Source organism: Neodiprion virginianus, chromosome 3 (assembly GCF_021901495.1).
Source record: "Neodiprion virginianus isolate iyNeoVirg1 chromosome 3, iyNeoVirg1.1, whole genome shotgun sequence".
Taxonomy (NCBI): domain Eukaryota; kingdom Metazoa; phylum Arthropoda; class Insecta; order Hymenoptera; family Diprionidae; genus Neodiprion; species Neodiprion virginianus.
In genome coordinates this window covers 9,926,574-9,946,271 of record NC_060879.1, presented here as the reverse complement: position 1 = coordinate 9,946,271, position 19,698 = coordinate 9,926,574, and the positions used below count along the sequence as shown (strand labels likewise).

At 39.5% G+C, this 19,698-nt stretch overlaps 1 protein-coding gene across 1 annotated transcript; it reads right to left on the bottom strand.

Annotated features, from left to right (window-relative positions):
- Positions 1–1,084: 1,084 nt before the first annotated feature.
- On the bottom strand, positions 1,085–6,010 carry LOC124299512 (uncharacterized). The gene is made up of 3 exons (XM_046752768.1): positions 5,947–6,010; positions 1,311–5,407; positions 1,085–1,141 (listed from the first exon to the last, which is right to left on the bottom strand). Exons 1-3 carry the CDS (start codon positions 6,008–6,010, stop codon positions 1,085–1,087), a joined length of 4,218 nt encoding a protein of 1,405 aa, XP_046608724.1.
- Between the last annotated feature and the right edge of the window lie 13,688 nt (positions 6,011–19,698).

Here is a 19,698-nt window from a genome sequence, read left to right as displayed (position 1 = left end):
CCGAGTCGGGACGACTCTTTTCCTCGGGGGGGAGTAGTCTTACAAAGGGTGAAATCACCCGTTTTGCCCCCTCTTCAATGATCTAGTAGTCAGCATAGATAAAAGACGTTTATAAACCTCTTATGTCTTTAAAAAGAATAAGGTTGCTGCGCCAACCGATATTATTGTAAAAACAGTCTTGTTTCAGACTTTAAACGAGAAACACGTATCTTGCATTAAAAGCATTTATCACGATATTTTATTCACGCTCTTGATTTCTTTCGATTTGATAATAAGTCAACTCGCGGATCCATATTTTATTAACGTAACGTCAAAGTACGTTACAGTATATATATTAATATTGTCATATCGGTTATTCGTCGTTTGTTAGTTTTATAGCGTGTAAGTATGTAAAATTGCATATGTATTATAATTGATTACTGTCGTTATTCACCTGGAGTACAATAGCGATTGTTTATGAGACATATGTTGCTATTTGCCTAACATTATTAGGATCGCGCTGCTGCGAATATTCTTAGGTGTGTGTGTTATAACTATTTTAACAGATTTAGGGTATTCAACAATTTGATAATTCGTAGTTTTAGAACAGATTCACATGTGTGCTTTCGTATATAATTCTCTTTTGTAATTATTAATTCTCATATTAATACTAGCTGACCCGACAAACGTTGTTTTGTCATATAAATTATTTCTAGAGAATATTTTTCTAGAAAAAAATAACTAACTTATTGTAAGTACGTAAGGGATGTGGTATATAAGTGAAAGAGGTAGGGAGCGTTGTGAACGGTGACGGAATATAAAAATAACAAAACACCGAACACTATTTTGTTTAATTTATTAAAATTGATTCTTTAAAATTATATACATATCGCTAGTTATGACAATATTACTAAAAAACAATATCAATCCTTTAATGCAACAGAGTGTACAATATTTTTTGTTATTCCATCTTTCGCCAACACAAATAAACTGGATGGTTTGCCCACTCGAGAGCACGCCACGTATAATTGTCCGTGTGAAAAACATGATGTGCTCAAATCTAAACCACAGACAGACATCGTTTGGCCTTGAGACTTATTGATAGTCATTGCAAATGCCAATCTAATTGGAAATTGAAGGCGTTTAAATTGTATTGGCACATCTGTGGGTATAATAGGAATTCGCGGCAGTAATACAATTTCACTCCGAAATTTGCCATTTAAAATGATGGCTTCGATAACATTTTTCATTAATTTTTTAATGACTAATCGCGTGCCATTACACAACCGTGGTGGGTTGAAATTACGAAGTAAAATAACCGGAGATCCAACCTTTAGTTGTAAATTATGCGGTGACATGCCTGGTAAATCCAATGAGTTTAAAAACTCTGTTGGAAAATTTACAGCTTCGGTGTCATCGCAAACTGTATCAATAGATTTGTATGACACCAATTCTCCTGGTAACAAATGTTGAATCTTAAGATTCAATTCGTTGACGTCCACGTTTTTTGCTGCTAAAATTGCTCTCTCTGCCAGCCACCCATGATTTGCGTACTGTCTGCGTACATCGGGAAATATCTGGTCAATGAGAGCATCTTGCGAATCAATGACTGTGCAGAAATCAGCCTGTAATTTTATGCATCCACTTTCATCTCTAGCAACTTTTCCATCGCCGATATCTAACAGTTGTTTTGAAAATGTTTCAGCGGATGGGTCTTGAAGCATTTGAACGCGCATATTTACTTTCAGTTGTACTTTTTCAACATTACGCCACAGTGGCGATGATTTTAAGCACGCGTTGATTTCATCAGCGTATGTTGAACGTGGAATAACGGGAAGTGTTTGTCTGAAATCACCTGAAAGGAGTAACAGAGTGCCGCCGAATAGTTTGTCGTTGTTTTTTATATCTTTCAATGACCTGTTCAACGCCTCAAGCGAATGTTTGTGCGCCATAGTGCATTCATCCCAGATGATAATTTTACAACGTTTAAGCACTGTGGCCATGGAAGATTGTTTTTTTATATTGCACACTGCGTCTGGGTTGTTTTGAATATTTAGCGGCAGTTTAAATACTGAATGAGCTGTTCTGCCTCCATCCAATAAAGTTGCCGCAATGCCAGATGATGCAACAGCCAATGCAATGCCATTATTTGATCGTATTTCGGCGAGAATTAGCGAAATAAGGAATGTTTTGCCAGTTCCACCTGGTGCATCCAAAAAAAAGAAACCACCTCGTCCTGCCGAAACTGCGAGCATGATGCGGTCGTAAATTGTTTTTTGTTCTTCATTCATTAGTGGGACATTGCGAGCAACAATCGCTGCCATTTCTGCAGTATTGTATTGTAGTTCACGATTCAATTCAGTGTTCATTAAATCAGATGCATTTCGATTTGGTGAATGCATACCGAAATGACTGAGTGGTAAGTTGGCAATGGTAATGCAAAGATCCTCAATAGCAATCAATGCTTCATTGTACATAGCGTCACTGAAAACTATCGTTAGATCGTTGCACCGTGTACGATGTTGATGCAATATATCATCAGTCATTGAATCTTTGTGATTGTCCCATAATGTCTCTGCTCGGGTCGGGAAACATGCAGTCAACACTATAGCGAATAGTAGACGAATTTGTTTTGCTGCACAGTTCAATCCCGCTTCAGCAAGCATACATTCCCACTGGTTGTCGTCTTCCAGCAAGCCGAGTGCATGGCATGCATCTTTATACGTTGGATACTGTTGTCCATCCACTTTCCGTATATCTTGAAATGACAATGGCCCGATGACATTAACCAATAACAGGCGAAGATAAAAGCACTCAGTCTGCCTTGGATTGACTGTAAATACTCGCCCCAAGGTGTTTGATTTGAGTAAACCGGGATATCCATCAATCGGCGTGCCTTGCTTGCGGGGCATCCATTTTTTTGTTGGAGCCCATGTGAAATAGCGTGGTATTTCTGAATACAGCAATGTCCGTGCAAACGCACCAAAAACATCCGCACGATTGCACAATTCAAAAAATTCAGTGAGTGTTGTTTTTGGTGGATTTATAGCACGATCGATCGCTGTCTCGGTCGTGAAATATACGCGCTGGCCGTTTTCAAGATGGACGGCCAAATGAATAACTGCTGGATCCCGTTCATGAATTGGGAAACCAAAGATACGCCAACCGGCTTCATTGGAGCTGACGTACCGACCAATTTGGTAAAGCGTTATTTCATCGTTAGTATTCACCGGAGGAGCATTCGCATTGATATTGTCAACTCGAAATACAGCCATATCGCTGCCTTTATTGACATACTTGCAAATGTATTTGATGTTCTTTACTGAACTGCAGAACTCAACATTAATATGAGCATTGAATGTTTTGCTCAGCAGAGGCGAATATGGGACCACCCAACGGTTATCAATGTCAATTTCTACTCTATTTATATTTTTAACGAATGATTGCCCGCCATTATCGGAACTTCTTCGACGATATATGGGGTATCCGTCAACATTTGTGATCGTATCGTTCGTGAAATTTTTCGGATAACTTTTGGTACATTTTCCATCTACCATGCAAGGCGATGTACGATTCAGAATGCCGCATGGGCCATGAATCATGTTTGCTGTAACAATATCAAACAGCATTTGATCAGTAGACGGATCTGGAATTTCCGCAGAAATTATACTGTCGATTTCTTCAGGTCGTATTTTATCGATTAACCAAACCAAAATGTGGGCATGAGGTAATCCCCGCTTTTGCCATTCAACGGAATACATCCAGCAACGTGTGGGACCGAATACATGTAGTTTTGTAATGAAATTTATCAAAGACTTCAATTTTTCTCTGAACACACGTGCTGTAATGTCATGACGATGTACTGCATTTTGGCCAGGCAATAGTAAAGATGTAATCTCCGGCCATTTTGGATTACATGTGAACGTGATAAATAAACACGGCCGCCCATATTCGCGCACGTAAGTCAGAGCATCCTGTATGTATTCTTGCATATGACGTGGGCTGCCGATGTATGATGATGGTAGAATGACAGAATTACCGATTTGAGCGGCATCGGCGTTGTTGACAATAGCGTCTCGCAGGTGAATGTATTCTTCCGCACGCAGCTTTTCTTGATTAAATCGCAAGTATCGTAATCGTTCGCTCTCTATCTTTACATACATGTCGACCATGAATTGTTGACAAAGCTCACGACATCGTAGAATAACGTTGTCCTGATCACGTCTAATCATCAACCGATACGCATAATAGTCCTTCGAACTAACATTCTTGTTCGTTTCGGCACCTGTTGCGGGATTTCGTTGTTTAATATTTATGCAATACCCGTCTTGTCCCTTCCAGAACATTAGCGGATATTGGAGAGCGTCATATGAACGGTGTGTATCAGCAATGAACTGTAGATTATTATTTCTTCTACGAATCACTATTTCTCGTTTAGCTGTACGATCGCCAACCATGATTCCAGCGACATCGTCAAGAACAGGTGCATTAAATCTACGAATATGCTCTCCAGCAGGTGTTTTATCCGGATTGATGACAATAGCGTGATTATCACTTTGTAATTTGTGCATGTGTGATTTGAATATTTTCAACAATTCATTGTGCTCATTCAATAGGGAATCCAGGTCACTGACGATGCGTCTGGCAAAAAATGAATCGAGGTTATTATAGCCACAACGTGCATCTACACGTGCATCCTCACCGCCCATAAAGTAAATTTGTAAAAATTTAGGTGATCCGTTTGGCATTGGCAGCAATGAGCCCACTTTATGATAAATTTGGCCTTTGATTTTGAATGTTGAATTAAATTGCTGAACATTGATAGCATTATTTCTAATTATTTCTGTTGCTCCGAACGATGTCATTTGAAAACATGAATTAAATGTTCGAATTGACTTTAGGAATAGATTAGAATCTGGATCCGTGCCGATAAGTAAACCGTTCAATGGTTCAGGTGGTGTCTCAATTGCAGGTAATTGCACCTTTCCTGACGAACAACACATTCCAGGTGGCTCAGTTTTAAACTTAAGAGCATGACAATGCGGACATTCCTTGTCCATAGCACCAATTACCACTTTTGAATGAGCATAATATTGAATATCGTGCTCATACTCGAATGCTAGACGCAGGAATGAATTAGATGTAAATAATCGATGCACCTGTTGGCGCTGTTGTTCATTCGCTCTGCATCTGCCAACTATAAGACGACGCGATTGCCTTTGTTCTAATCTTCTTCGTTCATTTCGTTCAGCTCGTACATCTTCTGATTTAGCTTGACGCAATCGCGCCATGTTCTCACGCACATGAGTGTTATCTTGCTGGATTTGGTCTTCTGTTCTTAGGGCTCTTGTATTTCGCCTGCTTGCAGATCTAGGTGTGTGACGGGCTATAGAAGCTCCTCTGCGTCTTGCTGGCATTGTACTAAACACTTGAATCGAAGAAATCCAATTAGTTAATGATGAAAAGCAGTATATTAATTAATTATTTGTGTATTTTCGTTTATTATTTATTTACCATTTACAAATTACCCACCGAATGTGTATGAGTCTCCTAGCAGCGACACCTGGCGGGCTAATTATCGACCGATGCCAAAAATTATTAAATTAAGCAGCGACACCTGGCGGGCTAAACTGGTATCAGCCGGTGATGAGCAATTATCACTTGTGCAGTTATCGACCGATGCCAAAAATTATTAAATGAAGAATATTTATTAAACAATAGCACTAAGAAGTATGAAAAAAGTTATAAACCTATTCTCAGACCTACCGAATGTGTATGCAAAATTTCATTGAAATCGGTTCAGCCGTTTCGGAGGAGTTTGGTGACAAACACAGTGACACGTGAATTTTATATATATTAGGATAAATCGGCTTGTAAGCTTCTAGAACGTTTTTCTTGTGTTTGTTGGTTGCCTGTTATTGGGCGTTGCCACGTATGCATCTTTGAGTTTATTGCGAGTTGATTTACCTTCAATCGTTTCGTCGCTAAGTTTCTTAATTTGTTCTCTACATGGAGCTCTGTATGGCTCCATATTGAAGATCGGCTATTTCACTAGCTTGAATCGTAGGCGGAGCATTAGGGTGATTCAACAAAATACCACCCACTGTCCCTCTTACAGCTAAAAACCTTTCAAGCATGTGCAATTAAGAATTCCACCGTGTTGAAACATCGCGTATCAGGTGTTTAATATTTCCTTCCGGTACATTTTCAGCCTTTTGAGAATTCGTCAATTCGTCTGCACCAACTCCGCTCTGATGGAACCATTGTACAATTTTGCGAACTTTATCAATGAATAATTTTATTTTTATCACCATGACAGAATTTTGCACAACAAGGTTCAACGTGTGTGCTGTGGAACGAATATGCTTTGCTCTTCCAAATGCTAATTCAATGGTTTTTACAATATTTGCACCATTGTCGGTAGTAACGGCCACAATTTTTACTTCAGGTATTTCCCATTCTTCGCAAATATTTTTTATGGTGGTTGATAGGTATTCGGCGGTATGACTCTTTGCAAGCGGCTCACAAGCTTTATTGAAAGAAACAATCCTAAAATTTTTGATAAAATGAATAGTTACTCCTAGATAGCTTTTCATTTGCAAATCTTTCCATTCGTCAATCTTTAAACATATATTGGTAACGGATTGTAACTTGTTGATTATAATAGCTTTTTCCTCTTCGTATTTTCCATCAATCATGCCGGTTATCGTTTTGCGACATGGGATTTTATATAATGGTGCAAGTAATTTAATCAATTTTCCAAACCCTTCTCCTATGACCACGCTGAAAGAAAGATTATCGCGGTATATCAATTGTGCCATAGCGTCTGATCCAAATTCTAATATTTTTGAGAATGATGCTTCTATGCCCATTTTTTGTCGTTTAGGAGATGAAGGCCCTACAGGATCTTCAATTTGAGATGCGGAAGTGGTCGGCATCATAATCATAGTCTTCAGAATATGTACTGTGACGTGGATTTTTCTGCACCTCGGTCACTCGGAGAAAATGACCGAGAACTTACCTCGTACACAATAAATCGGCGTCCACGATGTACCCTGGAGCTAAAACAATATCGCGAAATTTGTTGGGCGCCTGGCGTGATTAACACGCCTCGAAATCGGTAATGCGAAATACCGCGACCATATACCCGATAGCTCAGTACCGCGGAGAGGGAAGGGGTAATTTTTGGGTAGAGAGAGATGTAACACAAGTAAGCCAACGCGTGGTTTGGCCAAATCACTATGAAATTCCAATAATATATTTCTCGTCAGCGATATTACAAAAAAAAAAATAAAAATAAAAATAATCATACGACTGCGCAAGTCGTCCTTCGCGATTCCCAAATACAAAGGTTTAAATTTAATCCAAAAGAAATAAGCAAGGGAGAAACAAACCAAATAATAAAAAAAAAGAAAATAAATAAATCTAGGAGACCTCTACGGCCTACGTGCGCTAGTCGCCGTCTTAATAATACCCTAACTCGCAAAAACCAAAAACACAATCGGACTCGATGCGCTGCCCGCGATCGGCCTCAACTACGACGCTACTCGTCACTTAATTATAAACCGCTAAACAAAAACGTAATCTAGATCATACTCGACGCGCTAATCGCAATTGTGATTAAATCTAGCTGGTATCTTATTTCTACGGGCGCTAGTCGCCACCTTGCCGATGCACAATAATTCATAAACTAAATCAAAAAGACGTGACTCGACGCGCTAATCGCGACCAAATTAATCACACTAGGGGGCTTTTCTAATCGCGCGAGTGTATAGCGTATTATGACGCATCCGAGCTCCAGTCGTAGTCTCTATTCCCCCAAAGTTCACCACCCTTTTTACGTACGCAGACTCGACGAGACCCCGTGCAGCGGAATTTGGCCGCACTCAATTTCACTCCGAAATTGTTCCCCACGCGAAACCGTGACTGGACGCGAGACTTTACAGGGATCCCCTTGACTCTACGCGTTATCGCGAAACTCAGGCTACGGTCATCCTCAAGGAGATCGGCAAACAGATTTCGAGCGCTACTCTAACTCTAAGATTACTTGGGCCGACCGTTTTTTTTTTCAGTGTGCCAATTTAACTTGCGTTCGAAATATGCCCGCAAAGAATTATAAGCGCTTATCGCTCCGCAGCCACACGAGGAATTCTCCTACTCCCGTCTCTGCCATTTCGCACACACAGATCTCTTTTTCTTTTTTTTTTTTTTTTTTTTTTTTTTTTTTGAATTTGACGCAACTCAACCGTTGCGAACTGTCGCCAGGACTCAAGTGACGAGTCCTGCAAATCGGAGCCGCAATTCGAACATGCCCCGAACATAGGCGCCATCCATAGTCAAAATTTTCCCGATCGCATTGGGGTTCTCGTTACGCAATTCTTACAATCTAGCGTATCGCTATCGTTGAATTCCGCTGTCGCGGGGTGTTGATTGGCTGGCCAGTCTCGGGTACCCCGTAGCTTGGCAGTGGCGTGGTGATGACTTGGCGAGGGCACCTGTCGTCAGTTGGGCGACGGAGGGGGGGGGGGGGCTACGGCTCGCCGGCCACCAACGGGAATCTCGTCCGCCTCGGATTCCCTCGCGGCAGAGCTCTCCGTTGACGCTCTCTCCGTGGCCTCGTGCGAGGCCCTCCTTTCGTCGCGATCCGCCGCGATTGCCATCCAGTAACGTCGTTCTGACTTGCTGCCGATCCCCTGTCCGAAGCCGCATTTACTCGCCACCCAAAAAAAAAATAAACAAAAATCCTGAAAAGTCTTATTCGCTTAACCGGCGATGGTCCCCTCTTAGATTCTCGGATGCGTGACTGTTGTCCTGGCGCTCTTTTTCGAAATGAGCCGCGGTCTACTTCGCGTGCTCCCTAAGTCTGTGGTCCGTCTAGAGTTCGGGGAGCCGTGTGGAACGCGCAGTAAAACTGCCACGTTACAGTACATGAAGCTGCAATTGATTCTTCCTGCCAATTGTTTCCCGAATCGGCTGCATGATCCTACAACAAAATTAAAATTGTTTAAAAATATCCTTTAGCAAATGGCCACTGAACTAAAACAAATTAAGGGCGTTTATTTAAACAAACAATGTTCCCCCGGGCTCACATTGTTTGCCCAGGGGTGATATGTACACAGATTCTGCCCCTGGCGGTGGCTTAACAATAAAATATAAAATTGTATTGTATATAATGCCATAAAAAGATGAAAAAGATAAAAGGAACATGCATCTTTGGCTTAAATAAGAAGTGTTGTGTTGCATGCACTCTAGGGACCAACGCGTGTAGAGAAAGAAGTTTAAAAGTAGAAAAGAAAAGTACACTATATCCTAGAGTGCATGCAGCTTATTAAAAAGAGAAAGAGAAAACACCTCAGTAGAAAAAAAGAAGAACGGTGAAAAGAACCAAGTACATAAAAGAAGATGATGCAAGTCGGAAGTAGAGCAAAAAGAAACAATCAGTAAAATATGTAGCTAAAATGTACAAAATATTGAAATGTAGGGACCAGCTCCTAGCCACCGCCCTTAGATTTGAATATAATAAAATAAGAAAAAAAAACGAAAAGAATAGAAAAGAGAGTATGTAGATGTAAATTAGTATCTAGGACATACATTCAAGAAATACTAAAGAGTTGGGACGCAGCCTAGGCTTGGCCCGTAAGCGGCGGCCTTTCGCCATTTGAATTTTCCATCAGATTTCCATTAGAAATGAATTTTGACTCGATTAATCACTGTTTAAATCGTAAATCGATTTATTATCTGAATCGGTAACTACATCTTCCGAATTGTAAACACTCAACCCTAAACTACAACTGTCAAAATGAAACTTTGACTTGCATGTCATTATTCATATTGCCCGGGCAATTTAAATAGTACCCTGATTTATCATTTGGTTGATTCAAAGCACAAAATAGTAGGTACTTACCTCTTTATTTTCAATATTACTTATAATACCAGAGTGTTTCCTTTCCATGTGTTGCTTTGAATTGGTTGTATAACTACAAGTTTTTGAAATTTGAGGGCAATATTTACATTTAGCATTGCCAGATTTATTGTCAACATGAAAATATTGACGCCAACTACTTGCCGCTCTTTTCGTTGTTGACATTGTTAAAAACGAGATTTTTAGAAGTACTAATTTATTTTTGTCGCGAAAAACTTTCAGAATTGTCGTTTTAAGAATGGAGTTTCAATAACGAATGATGAATCACATATCAGCCGAATGTTGGTAAAATAAATGGTACAATCGTTGCCTAACTCCTGCGACGTGGATTTTTCCCGCTTCTCGGTCACTCGGAGAAAATGACCGAGAACTTACCGCGTGCACAATAAATCGGCGTCCACGATGTACCCTGGATCTAAAACAATATCGCGAAGTTTTGTTGGGCACCTGGCGTGATTAACACGCCTGTTTTGGTCGTTTGACCAGAGTTCTTCTCTAACTTCAATCGGGATGGGATGAGTGAGTGAGAGGGTGAATGAATAAATAACACAATTTCGCGGGAAAGACAAGATGCTTGCTTCGGCATAAAAACCCTCACGATGCAGAGGGAAAAGCCGAAGCAAGACCAGTGTTTATTAACTGCCAATTAGATCATCATAAAACAGGATAATACAGCCGCTGGTGCGTTCCTTGTCAACTAGATTGAATGATCATTCAATAATCTTAAGCCAACTTATCTAAGTCTCCATGAGAAACCGTGCTCCGCAACTTCCACGCACTCGTGGAAGCAGGGAGTAGGGAGCGTCAAGGTGGCCCAATGCCGTGCAAACAGCGGTCCCGACGTCTCGGGAACCAACGCTGAAGCAATGACGCTCGCCCAGGGAGACGCGACACCCCCGCCCCAACCGGAGGGTGAACCACGTCTCCCCCGACCGTGTTAAACGGATAAATCTTAAAACTACGCGAAACGAAATAATCGACGCGCGTGTCTAAAGCAAACCTAACACGTCTTACCTATTCGAGCGCTCGAGACTAACTAACTTGCGCTGCGCCCTCACCGGCCAAGCGAACGTACGTAACTGCCGATTCGAGTATCGGCCCACGAATTTCTGACGTGGGCAATAAGTACGTAATTTGAATTACTATAACGTTGAACTACTCGTCGTGTGGAACAAGAAAGTAAATCTACTGTTGTGACTCTTTAGTCACCTTATACGTGGTAAATAGGTGCAACATACAAATATAACGAAACTAAAGTATTTGCTATGATAAATTTACAAAACTAATATAATAATAATAAAGTGGCGCGAACAACGCCTCAAAGTCATTTATGCGCTATTCCTCGGGCATATGCTCGATAGCTCAGTACCGCGGTGAGGGGAGGGGTGATTTTTGAAGAGAGAGAGAGACACTCGAAATACACACGCTATTTAACAAAAGTAAAATAAAATCTTATATTTCCCAATAGCGAGTCTGAAATTGAACAGAAAATTACACGTAACCTACTCTAGTTCTTACTCTAATGAGCTCGCGGCTCCCTAACTAAAACGTCACTCAACGATCACAAAATCCTCATACGCAATTCTCGATTTGCAAATTCGCCATTTGTTCTCCAGGGCGATTATTGCTCAAAACGAAACTAAAACTAATTATTCGACGGTGCGCCGTCGGGCTACCGAACAGACGGCGTCCTCAATCTCACCCGAGATCTCACTCGACTCGGAGCTTCGACGCTACCGCGAGCTGCCCTAAGTCTAAACGAATCTGCAAACGTTACTATATTTTAAACGCAACCAAAACTCAATGCTCAAACTTCTCGTCTCAACTGCTGCTCAACGCAACGGCAATTTCGACTATACATCACCTCAACTCGACTAAACACTATCTTAACTAAACAGCAACTTAACTAAGCCCAAGCAACACTACATTTAACTTCAACTAAACACAAGCTCAAGGTAACGCAACTCAATCTACATTATCTTAACTAACGGGTACGGAACTCAATGCAGGCGCAACTGAACGTAACGTAAACTATACGCAATCGCAACGCATCCGAAATCAAATCTTTTCAAAATCCTCCAAAACGTTACCCGCTAATCCAAGCACTCCAATTCGGCACTTCCCGACCTACTCGAGAGGTGATACTTGAAAACCCAATAACGCGGCTCGACCCGGTACAGCGAAATTCGGCTATACTTGATTTCATTAACGAGAAAGACTCAACTAAAACCCGTGACTCTACTCAACTTTCTCAGGGAGTCAAAATTTACTCTACTTCAACACGCGTACTCAGACTACGGTCATCAAGCAAAAGAATCGGCAAAAGAATTTCGAGTACTTCTCTACAACGCAAATCCAAAACGGCTACCCGTTACTCGGCAAGCCTTTTGGCAATATGCTCGAAATTCAATCGCGGGGATCGAAGCAGCGCTTACCTTCTACATCCTTGCAACCCCCTTTCCGTTCCCCTTGCGATTTTTGGGCAACTCCATTACTTCGCGAAGCTCCCCAAAACGTGACTGCTTATCACGACCGCCAGGACTAGAGTGGTTTCAAAGACCTACTACCTGCCGCAACACGGATCTCGATACGTCATCCCATACGTGACGTCATACCCCCAAGAATACGCAATAATCGATCCGTCATCGATTTCGTCGATCGCACAACTCGACGCGCACCTTCGATAGCATCGCTGCGCAGAACTTGAAGCTAGCTCGCAATCTCGTCCTCCGCGCAGCTCCATGACGTCTTGGCGGTGAGCGTGGTGCTCCCTCGTCGCTAGTCGGTCCGTCGCAAGTTCGCTGGTCAATTGTTGGCGGGGCGAAGGGGAAGAGGCTGGGGCGCGCCGGCCGCCAGCGGGAATCGCGTCCACCTTGGATTCCCGCGATGCGGGGATCTGCGTCGGCTCCCCCTATATATATATATATAAAATGCCACGTTACAATATACACTTCTCGCAAAAATTAAGGGAACAACAAAATTTTCGCAATTTTTTGGTGATTTTCAACAGGCTGTATTTCAGTGAAAAATGGTCGTGCAAGAAATAAAAAACAAAGCTTTTGAAGCTTGAAGACTCTAGTTTTTGAATTTTTTGGTTAAAAATTTTTCGAAGCACTATTAGCCATGCAATCCTTGGATAAAGCAAGAAGAAAAAATTTTCAAAATTTCTTACATTTTTTTTTTCGCTCTACGGGCATGGAAAAACTTTTCCGAGCTAAACCAAAGCATAGGTCGCATAGCCTGTTTATTCAGCTTCAAGATGCTTTTTTTTAAACCTCGATACGACCATTTGTCTTCGAGATATCGAATTTTGAATGCCAAAGGATCCTTTTTCACTCAACTGCCGATATCTCTGGAACTACTGGTCGCACAGCGAGCCGAAGGGCAGTTTCTTTTTCTGCAGAAAATTTCCTACAAAAATCTGTCAAGGTTGATGTCAAAAAAAATTTTGTTCCACCTGTAGCGTTAACGTGTAAAAAGAGCAAAAAAATGCCATTTTGCCTTTTTTTGGATAATTGACTGTATCTTCGTCAATATTGGGGGGAAAGCTTAGGTTAGAAGAAAATTTTACAGCCTAATGTACCCCAAAGGTCCCCCTAAATCGGTAGATCGATCGGTTCAGCGGTTTTCCTGGACCGATTGATTGAAATTTTGAAAAAATTAAGGGAACAAGGTTTTTGTTTCTTAAGGAATTTTTGGATAATCGACTGTATCTTCGTCAATATTGGGGGGAAAGCTTAGGTTAGAAGAAAATTTTACAGCCTAATGTACCCCAAAGGTCCCCCTGAATCGGTAGATCGATCGGTTTAGCGGGATTCCTGGACCGATTGATTGAAATTTTGAAAAAATCAAGGGAACAAGGTTTTTGTTTCTTAAGGAATCTTGTTCTCTTAATTTTGTCAAAATTTCAATCAATCGGTCCAGGAAAACCGCTGAACCGATCGATCTACCGATTTAGGGGGACCTTTGGGGTACATTAGGCTGTAAAATTTTCTTCTAACCTAAGCTTTCCCCCCAATATCGACGAAGATACAGTCAATTATCCAAAAAAAGGCAAAATGGCATTTTTTTGCTCTTTTTTCACGTTAACGCTACATTTAGGAAAGAAGTTCGTGACCAGGAGGTAGAATGAAGATGAAAGGTTCGTCGAGATTCCGGTCAGGAAGAAGAAGAATTTAATAGTTGAAAGACGTGAAAATAAAAAATCGACGTTTCGGCCGGGCCCTGCCGACCATCCTCAGGAATAAAGTCTAAATAATTAACAAAAAATAGGATGCTTCAACACAACAATTCAGAGTTGAGAGCATGGAATATGTTTAAAATACAATATTTGTTGTTTTACAGAATTAAGTGAAAATTAAACAGTTGCAAGAAACTGTCAAAGTGACAGTTTTAGGTTACGTGTCAAAATTTTGAAGATAGGTTAATCAGAGGAAAAATTGGTTTATGAGAAATGAAAATATGTCAGAAAATGCTTATTAATAATTTGGAAAATGGAAATGGGAAAAGATTAATTAATTTTGAGAAGATTACTCACAAAAAATGACGACCAGTACATGCTTAGGTGTTGTTAGTAGTACAGCATTTCGGACGGAAGTGAAGGTTAGCGGGTATCGATCCGTAAATCTATGTTGTTGATCACGTGTGAACTTGATCTATGTTCGAAAGTCATGGAGTACAAAGGCAGTGACCAATCGGAGTAAGGGGCGCCAATGATTTGAAAACACGATAATGTAAACTAGAGAATGTTAGAGTATAGGTGGCTAAGATGTTCAATATCTGTACGTTTGTTAACAGAGTTCCTTTTGTTCTTAAAGATATGTATCATTTCTTTGATGATGCGTTTATACCAGTTCGGTTCTGTAGCAAGGGTTATAGAGTTGTTAAAATCGAAATTGTGACCTAGGGTCAAAGAGTGATCTGCTAAAGCGCATCTGTCAGTGACATGGCATTTGATATTAGAACGATGACCAGAAATTCTATTTTTTAGGTGTTGTGACGTTTGTCCAATATAACTCATGCTACAGTCTCGACATGGTATTTTATATACACAGTTGATTTTCTCTAAATTAGGAGTAACAGATTTAAGATGAGAAAAAAGAGACAGTTTGGTAGTATTAGATATTTTAAAAGTAATTTCAATTCCCTCGTCATTAAGAATTTTTTTGATTTGGCTAGATAGATTTTCTATATACGGTATAGAGATAGAGTTTTTAAATTTATCATTAACATCAGTTGGATTGTTGGAGTCTACATTCCAATCAATCGAGTTGTACATTTTTTCTACTCTATACTTTTTGATATCATTGATGAATTTGATAGGGTAGCCATTGGCAGTAAGAGTTGTTTCTACAAGTTTTAAATTCTTTTTAAGGAATTGAGGGTTTGATATTCTAAGGCAGCGATCGAACAAGGATATGGCGACAGATTTTTTGTGTTTGATGGGATGGTGTGAGTTGAAATGAATGTATCTCCCAGACCAGGTTGGTTTATGGTGCCAATCTAAGATTATGGTGTCATTGTGGTTGATTACCATAGTGTCTAAAAAACTGATTTTACCATCTTTTTCTAACTCGAAGGTGAATTGGATACGTGGGTGAAAGTTGTTAAATTTATTAAGAAGGAGTTGTAGATTTTCGTTTTTGACACACGTTATAATATCATCGACGTACCGATAGTAAAAAGGTAGGCTGAAGGGAAGATTTGAAATGATTTTTTTTTCAAAATGTTCGAGTACCAGATTCGCTACTACTGGGCTAATCGGTGAGCCCATTGCTACGCCAAAAATTTGTTGGTAGAAATTATCTTTGTAAGCGAAATAGCATGAATCTAAACACAGTTTGGTGGCGGCTAGGAATTCTTTTTTATTAATGTTAGTGTGACATTTCAAATTGGGCCAGTTTTTACTGATGATCGATATTGCTAGTTTAGTTGGAATGTTGGTAAACAGTGATTTGACATCTAGGGAAACTAACAGGTGATCAGGCGGAATTGTTTTTCCCCTGATTTTGTTTACAAAGGACCAAGTGTCCTTGATGTGATAGTCTGATGTACCTGTTATGTTTGATAATACACAAGAACAAAATCTCGAAATTTTGTAGGTGGGGGAATTGATGTTAGAAACAATCGGTCTGAGAGGAACATTTTCTTTATGAATTTTTGGTAGAAAATAAATTTTGGGAGGAAGAGAGTTATATGTTTTGAGGTGTTTAGCCGAATTGGAATCTATAAATTTTTTCTGTTGCCATAGACTTATCATATCGTTGACTTGTTTTTGTACTTTTAATGCCATAGATACCATGTTGAGCTAATGAGACATCCTTTTCCTGATTGTTCCTCTTCTCGATAGGCATAACATGATGTCCCAGTCGTAATTCTTTCCTCCTCAATGCAAACCCACTTAAGAAGTTTAAAAGAGGGTTTGCAATTCCATACCAATTTCCAGGGTCACGGCCATCATATCGTTGGAAGGGTATTCCTTGAGCATTGGCTTCAGCCAATACAATAGCTTTGATTGCATCCTTTGATTTCGATATCTCATTGCCCATGTAAGTAATTTTGAAATCAGTAGATGCAATTCTAGCTTCTAATGTTCCACCTGTATTATTGTAATGCTGACGAAGGAGAGTGTAGCTAGTGAAGAGGATGTTGTGTATCTGATCTCCCAATGATATGTCCGTTGCATCAGGTTCATTGAAGAAGTGATGTAAAATCTTTTTATGAGCATTTGCAATGAATTTCATTACTTTTACTTTCTTTTCCTTTTCTTGAGGAGCCTGGACTTTCTTTGAACTTGGCAAAACGCGGTTGGGATCATTGACATCAACTATCACACGTGTAGGCTCACCATCAGGTACAGGGATTTGTCCGACCTCTAGTTGTTGGTCCACTGCCATTGGAATTGCTTGTTCAGCCATCGTGGTGTGGGTTTTCCTGGAAAACTAATTGGTTTACAAAAGGGTCTGTTTATACTACGTGCCCACTCTCTGACAGATGCGCTTTAGCAGATCACTCTTTGACCCTGGGTCACAATTTCGATTTTAACAACTCTATAACCCTTGCTACAGAACCGAACTGGTATAAACGCATCATCAAAGAAATGATACATATCTTTAAGAACAAAAGGAACTCTGTTAACAAACGTACAGATATTGAACATCTTAGCCACCTATACTCTAACATTCTCTAGTTTACATTATCGTGTTTTCAAATCATTGGCGCCCCTTACTCCGATTGGTCACTGCCTTTGTACTCCATGACTTTCGAACATAGATCAAGTTCACACGTGATCAACAACATAGATTTACGGATCGATACCCGCTAACCTTCACTTCCGTCCGAAATGCTGTACTACTAACAACACCTAAGCATGTACTGGTCGTCATTTTTTGTGAGTAATCTTCTCAAAATTAATTAATCTTTTCCCATTTCCATTTTCCAAATTATTAATAAGCATTTTCTGACATATTTTCATTTCTCATAAACCAATTTTTCCTCTGATTAACCTATCTTCAAAATTTTGACACGTAACCTAAAACTGTCACTTTGACAGTTTCTTGCAACTGTTTAATTTTCACTTAATTCTGTAAAACAACAAATATTGTATTTTAAACATATTCCATGCTCTCAACTCTGAATTGTTGTGTTGAAGCATCCTATTTTTTGTTAATTATTTAGATTTTATTCCTGAGGATGGTCGGCAGGGCCCGGCCGAAACGTCGATTTTTTATTTTCACGTCTTTCAACTATTAAATTCTTCTTCTTCCTGACCGGAATCTCGACGAACCTTTCATCTTCATTCTACCTCCTGGTCACGAACTTCTTTCCTAAATACAATGCATCGAAACGGCTTCGTGGACGTCTCGTACCACCGTGATCCTACTTCATACCGCACTTCTAACCTGAGATCACTTTCCTCTACAAATCACTCACAAACCAAGAAGATCTGGAACTACCGGCAAAAACTAGCACGTATCAAAAACCGTAAAGTGTTCCTTCTTAAATGCCGTCAATTTGGAATTATTCCAAACTTTCTAAATTTTAAAATCAAAAACCTTCAACATTTAACAAGTGAAAAAACTTTCATCAAAGCATTACGCTTTTTTCAACACAAGTGTCTATCGCTCGAAATTAAAACATGTTATCGACAGGAAAGGCTGTTAATCCAAGAACTTAATAATAATATCAACTTTTTCTTTTCGAACCATTTCACAAACTTGGATTATAAAAACTTCAACTTGGATATAAATAAGGCCAATCGTTTATTCAATGCTATTAAGACAGATAATATTAGAAAATTTAACAAACTTAAATCTATACATACTCCTAAAGAGTTTCACAATAATAATTGGTTAGTTAACCTATCTAAGACAGAGTTACCTTCTGAAATTAAGGATACCTTATCACTCGGTCCTAATCATGGTTTACCATTTAATAATATTAATTTACCTATTGATGATATTGTAAGCAGCGTAGAATTAGCTCTTTTTAACAAAAGTGGAATCACCAAAGATAAAGTAAGATCAAATATTAGCCAACTCATTGGCAACAAACTTGGCAAAAATCCTCCCACTTCTCACTTTGAAATAACTTCCAAGGTTAAACATACCAAAGAATTTTTAAAACAAAATAACCACCTAGTGGTCACCGATGCCGACAAAGGTAACATTACAGTCGTCATGGAAAAGATGGAGTTTGAACAAAAATGCCAAGATATCCTTAATGATTCGACTACCTATAATCTTATCTCTCGTGATCCCACTTTGAAAGTACAAAAACAAGTCAACGATATGATAAGTCTATGGCAACAGAAAAAAAAAATTTATAGATTCCAATTCGGCTAAACACCTCAAAACATATAACTCTCTTCCTCCCAAAATTTATTTTCTACCAAAAATTCATAAAGAAAATGTTCCTCTCAGACCGATTGTTTCTAACATCAATTCCCCCACCTACAAAATTTCGAGATTTTGTTCTTGTGTATTATCAAACATAACAGGTACATCAGACTATCACATCAAGGACACTTGGTCCTTTGTAAACAAAATCAGGGGAAAAACAATTCCGCCTGATCACCTGTTAGTTTCCCTAGATGTCAAATCACTGTTTACCAACATTCCAACTAAACTAGCAATATCGATCATCAGTAAAAACTGGCCCAATTTGAAATGTCACACTAACATTAATAAAAAAGAATTCCTAGCCGCCACCAAACTGTGTTTAGATTCATGCTATTTCGCTTACAAAGATAATTTCTACCAACAAATTTTTGGCGTAGCAATGGGCTCACCGATTAGCCCAGTAGTAGCGAATCTGGTACTCGAACATTTTGAAAAAAAAATCATTTCAAATCTTCCCTTCAGCCTACCTTTTTACTATCGGTACGTCGATGATATTATAACGTGTGTCAAAAACGAAAATCTACAACTCCTTCTTAATAAATTTAACAACTTTCACCCACGTATCCAATTCACCTTCGAGTTAGAAAAAGATGGTAAAATCAGTTTTTTAGACACTATGGTAATCAACCACAATGACACCATAATCTTAGATTGGCACCATAAACCAACCTGGTCTGGGAGATACATTCATTTCAACTCACACCATCCCATCAAACACAAAAAATCTGTCGCCATATCCTTGTTCGATCGCTGCCTTAGAATATCAAACCCTCAATTCCTTAAAAAGAATTTAAAACTTGTAGAAACAACTCTTACTGCCAATGGCTACCCTATCAAATTCATCAATGATATCAAAAAGTATAGAGTAGAAAAAATGTACAACTCGATTGATTGGAA

Excerpts from the sequence above, each read along its gene's own strand:
- LOC124299512 (XM_046752768.1), bottom strand. The coding sequence starts at position 6,010 with ATGGAGCCATACAGAGCTCCATGTAGAGAACAAATTAAGAAACTTAGC. Across the intron at positions 5,408-5,946 it reads TAGCGACGAAACGATTGAAG|TGTTTAGTACAATGCCAGCA; the intron begins GTAAATCAACTC and ends CTTCGATTCAAG. Across the intron at positions 1,142-1,310 it reads CGCATAATTTACAACTAAAG|ATGTGCCAATACAATTTAAA; the intron begins GTTGGATCTCCG and ends TTATACCCACAG.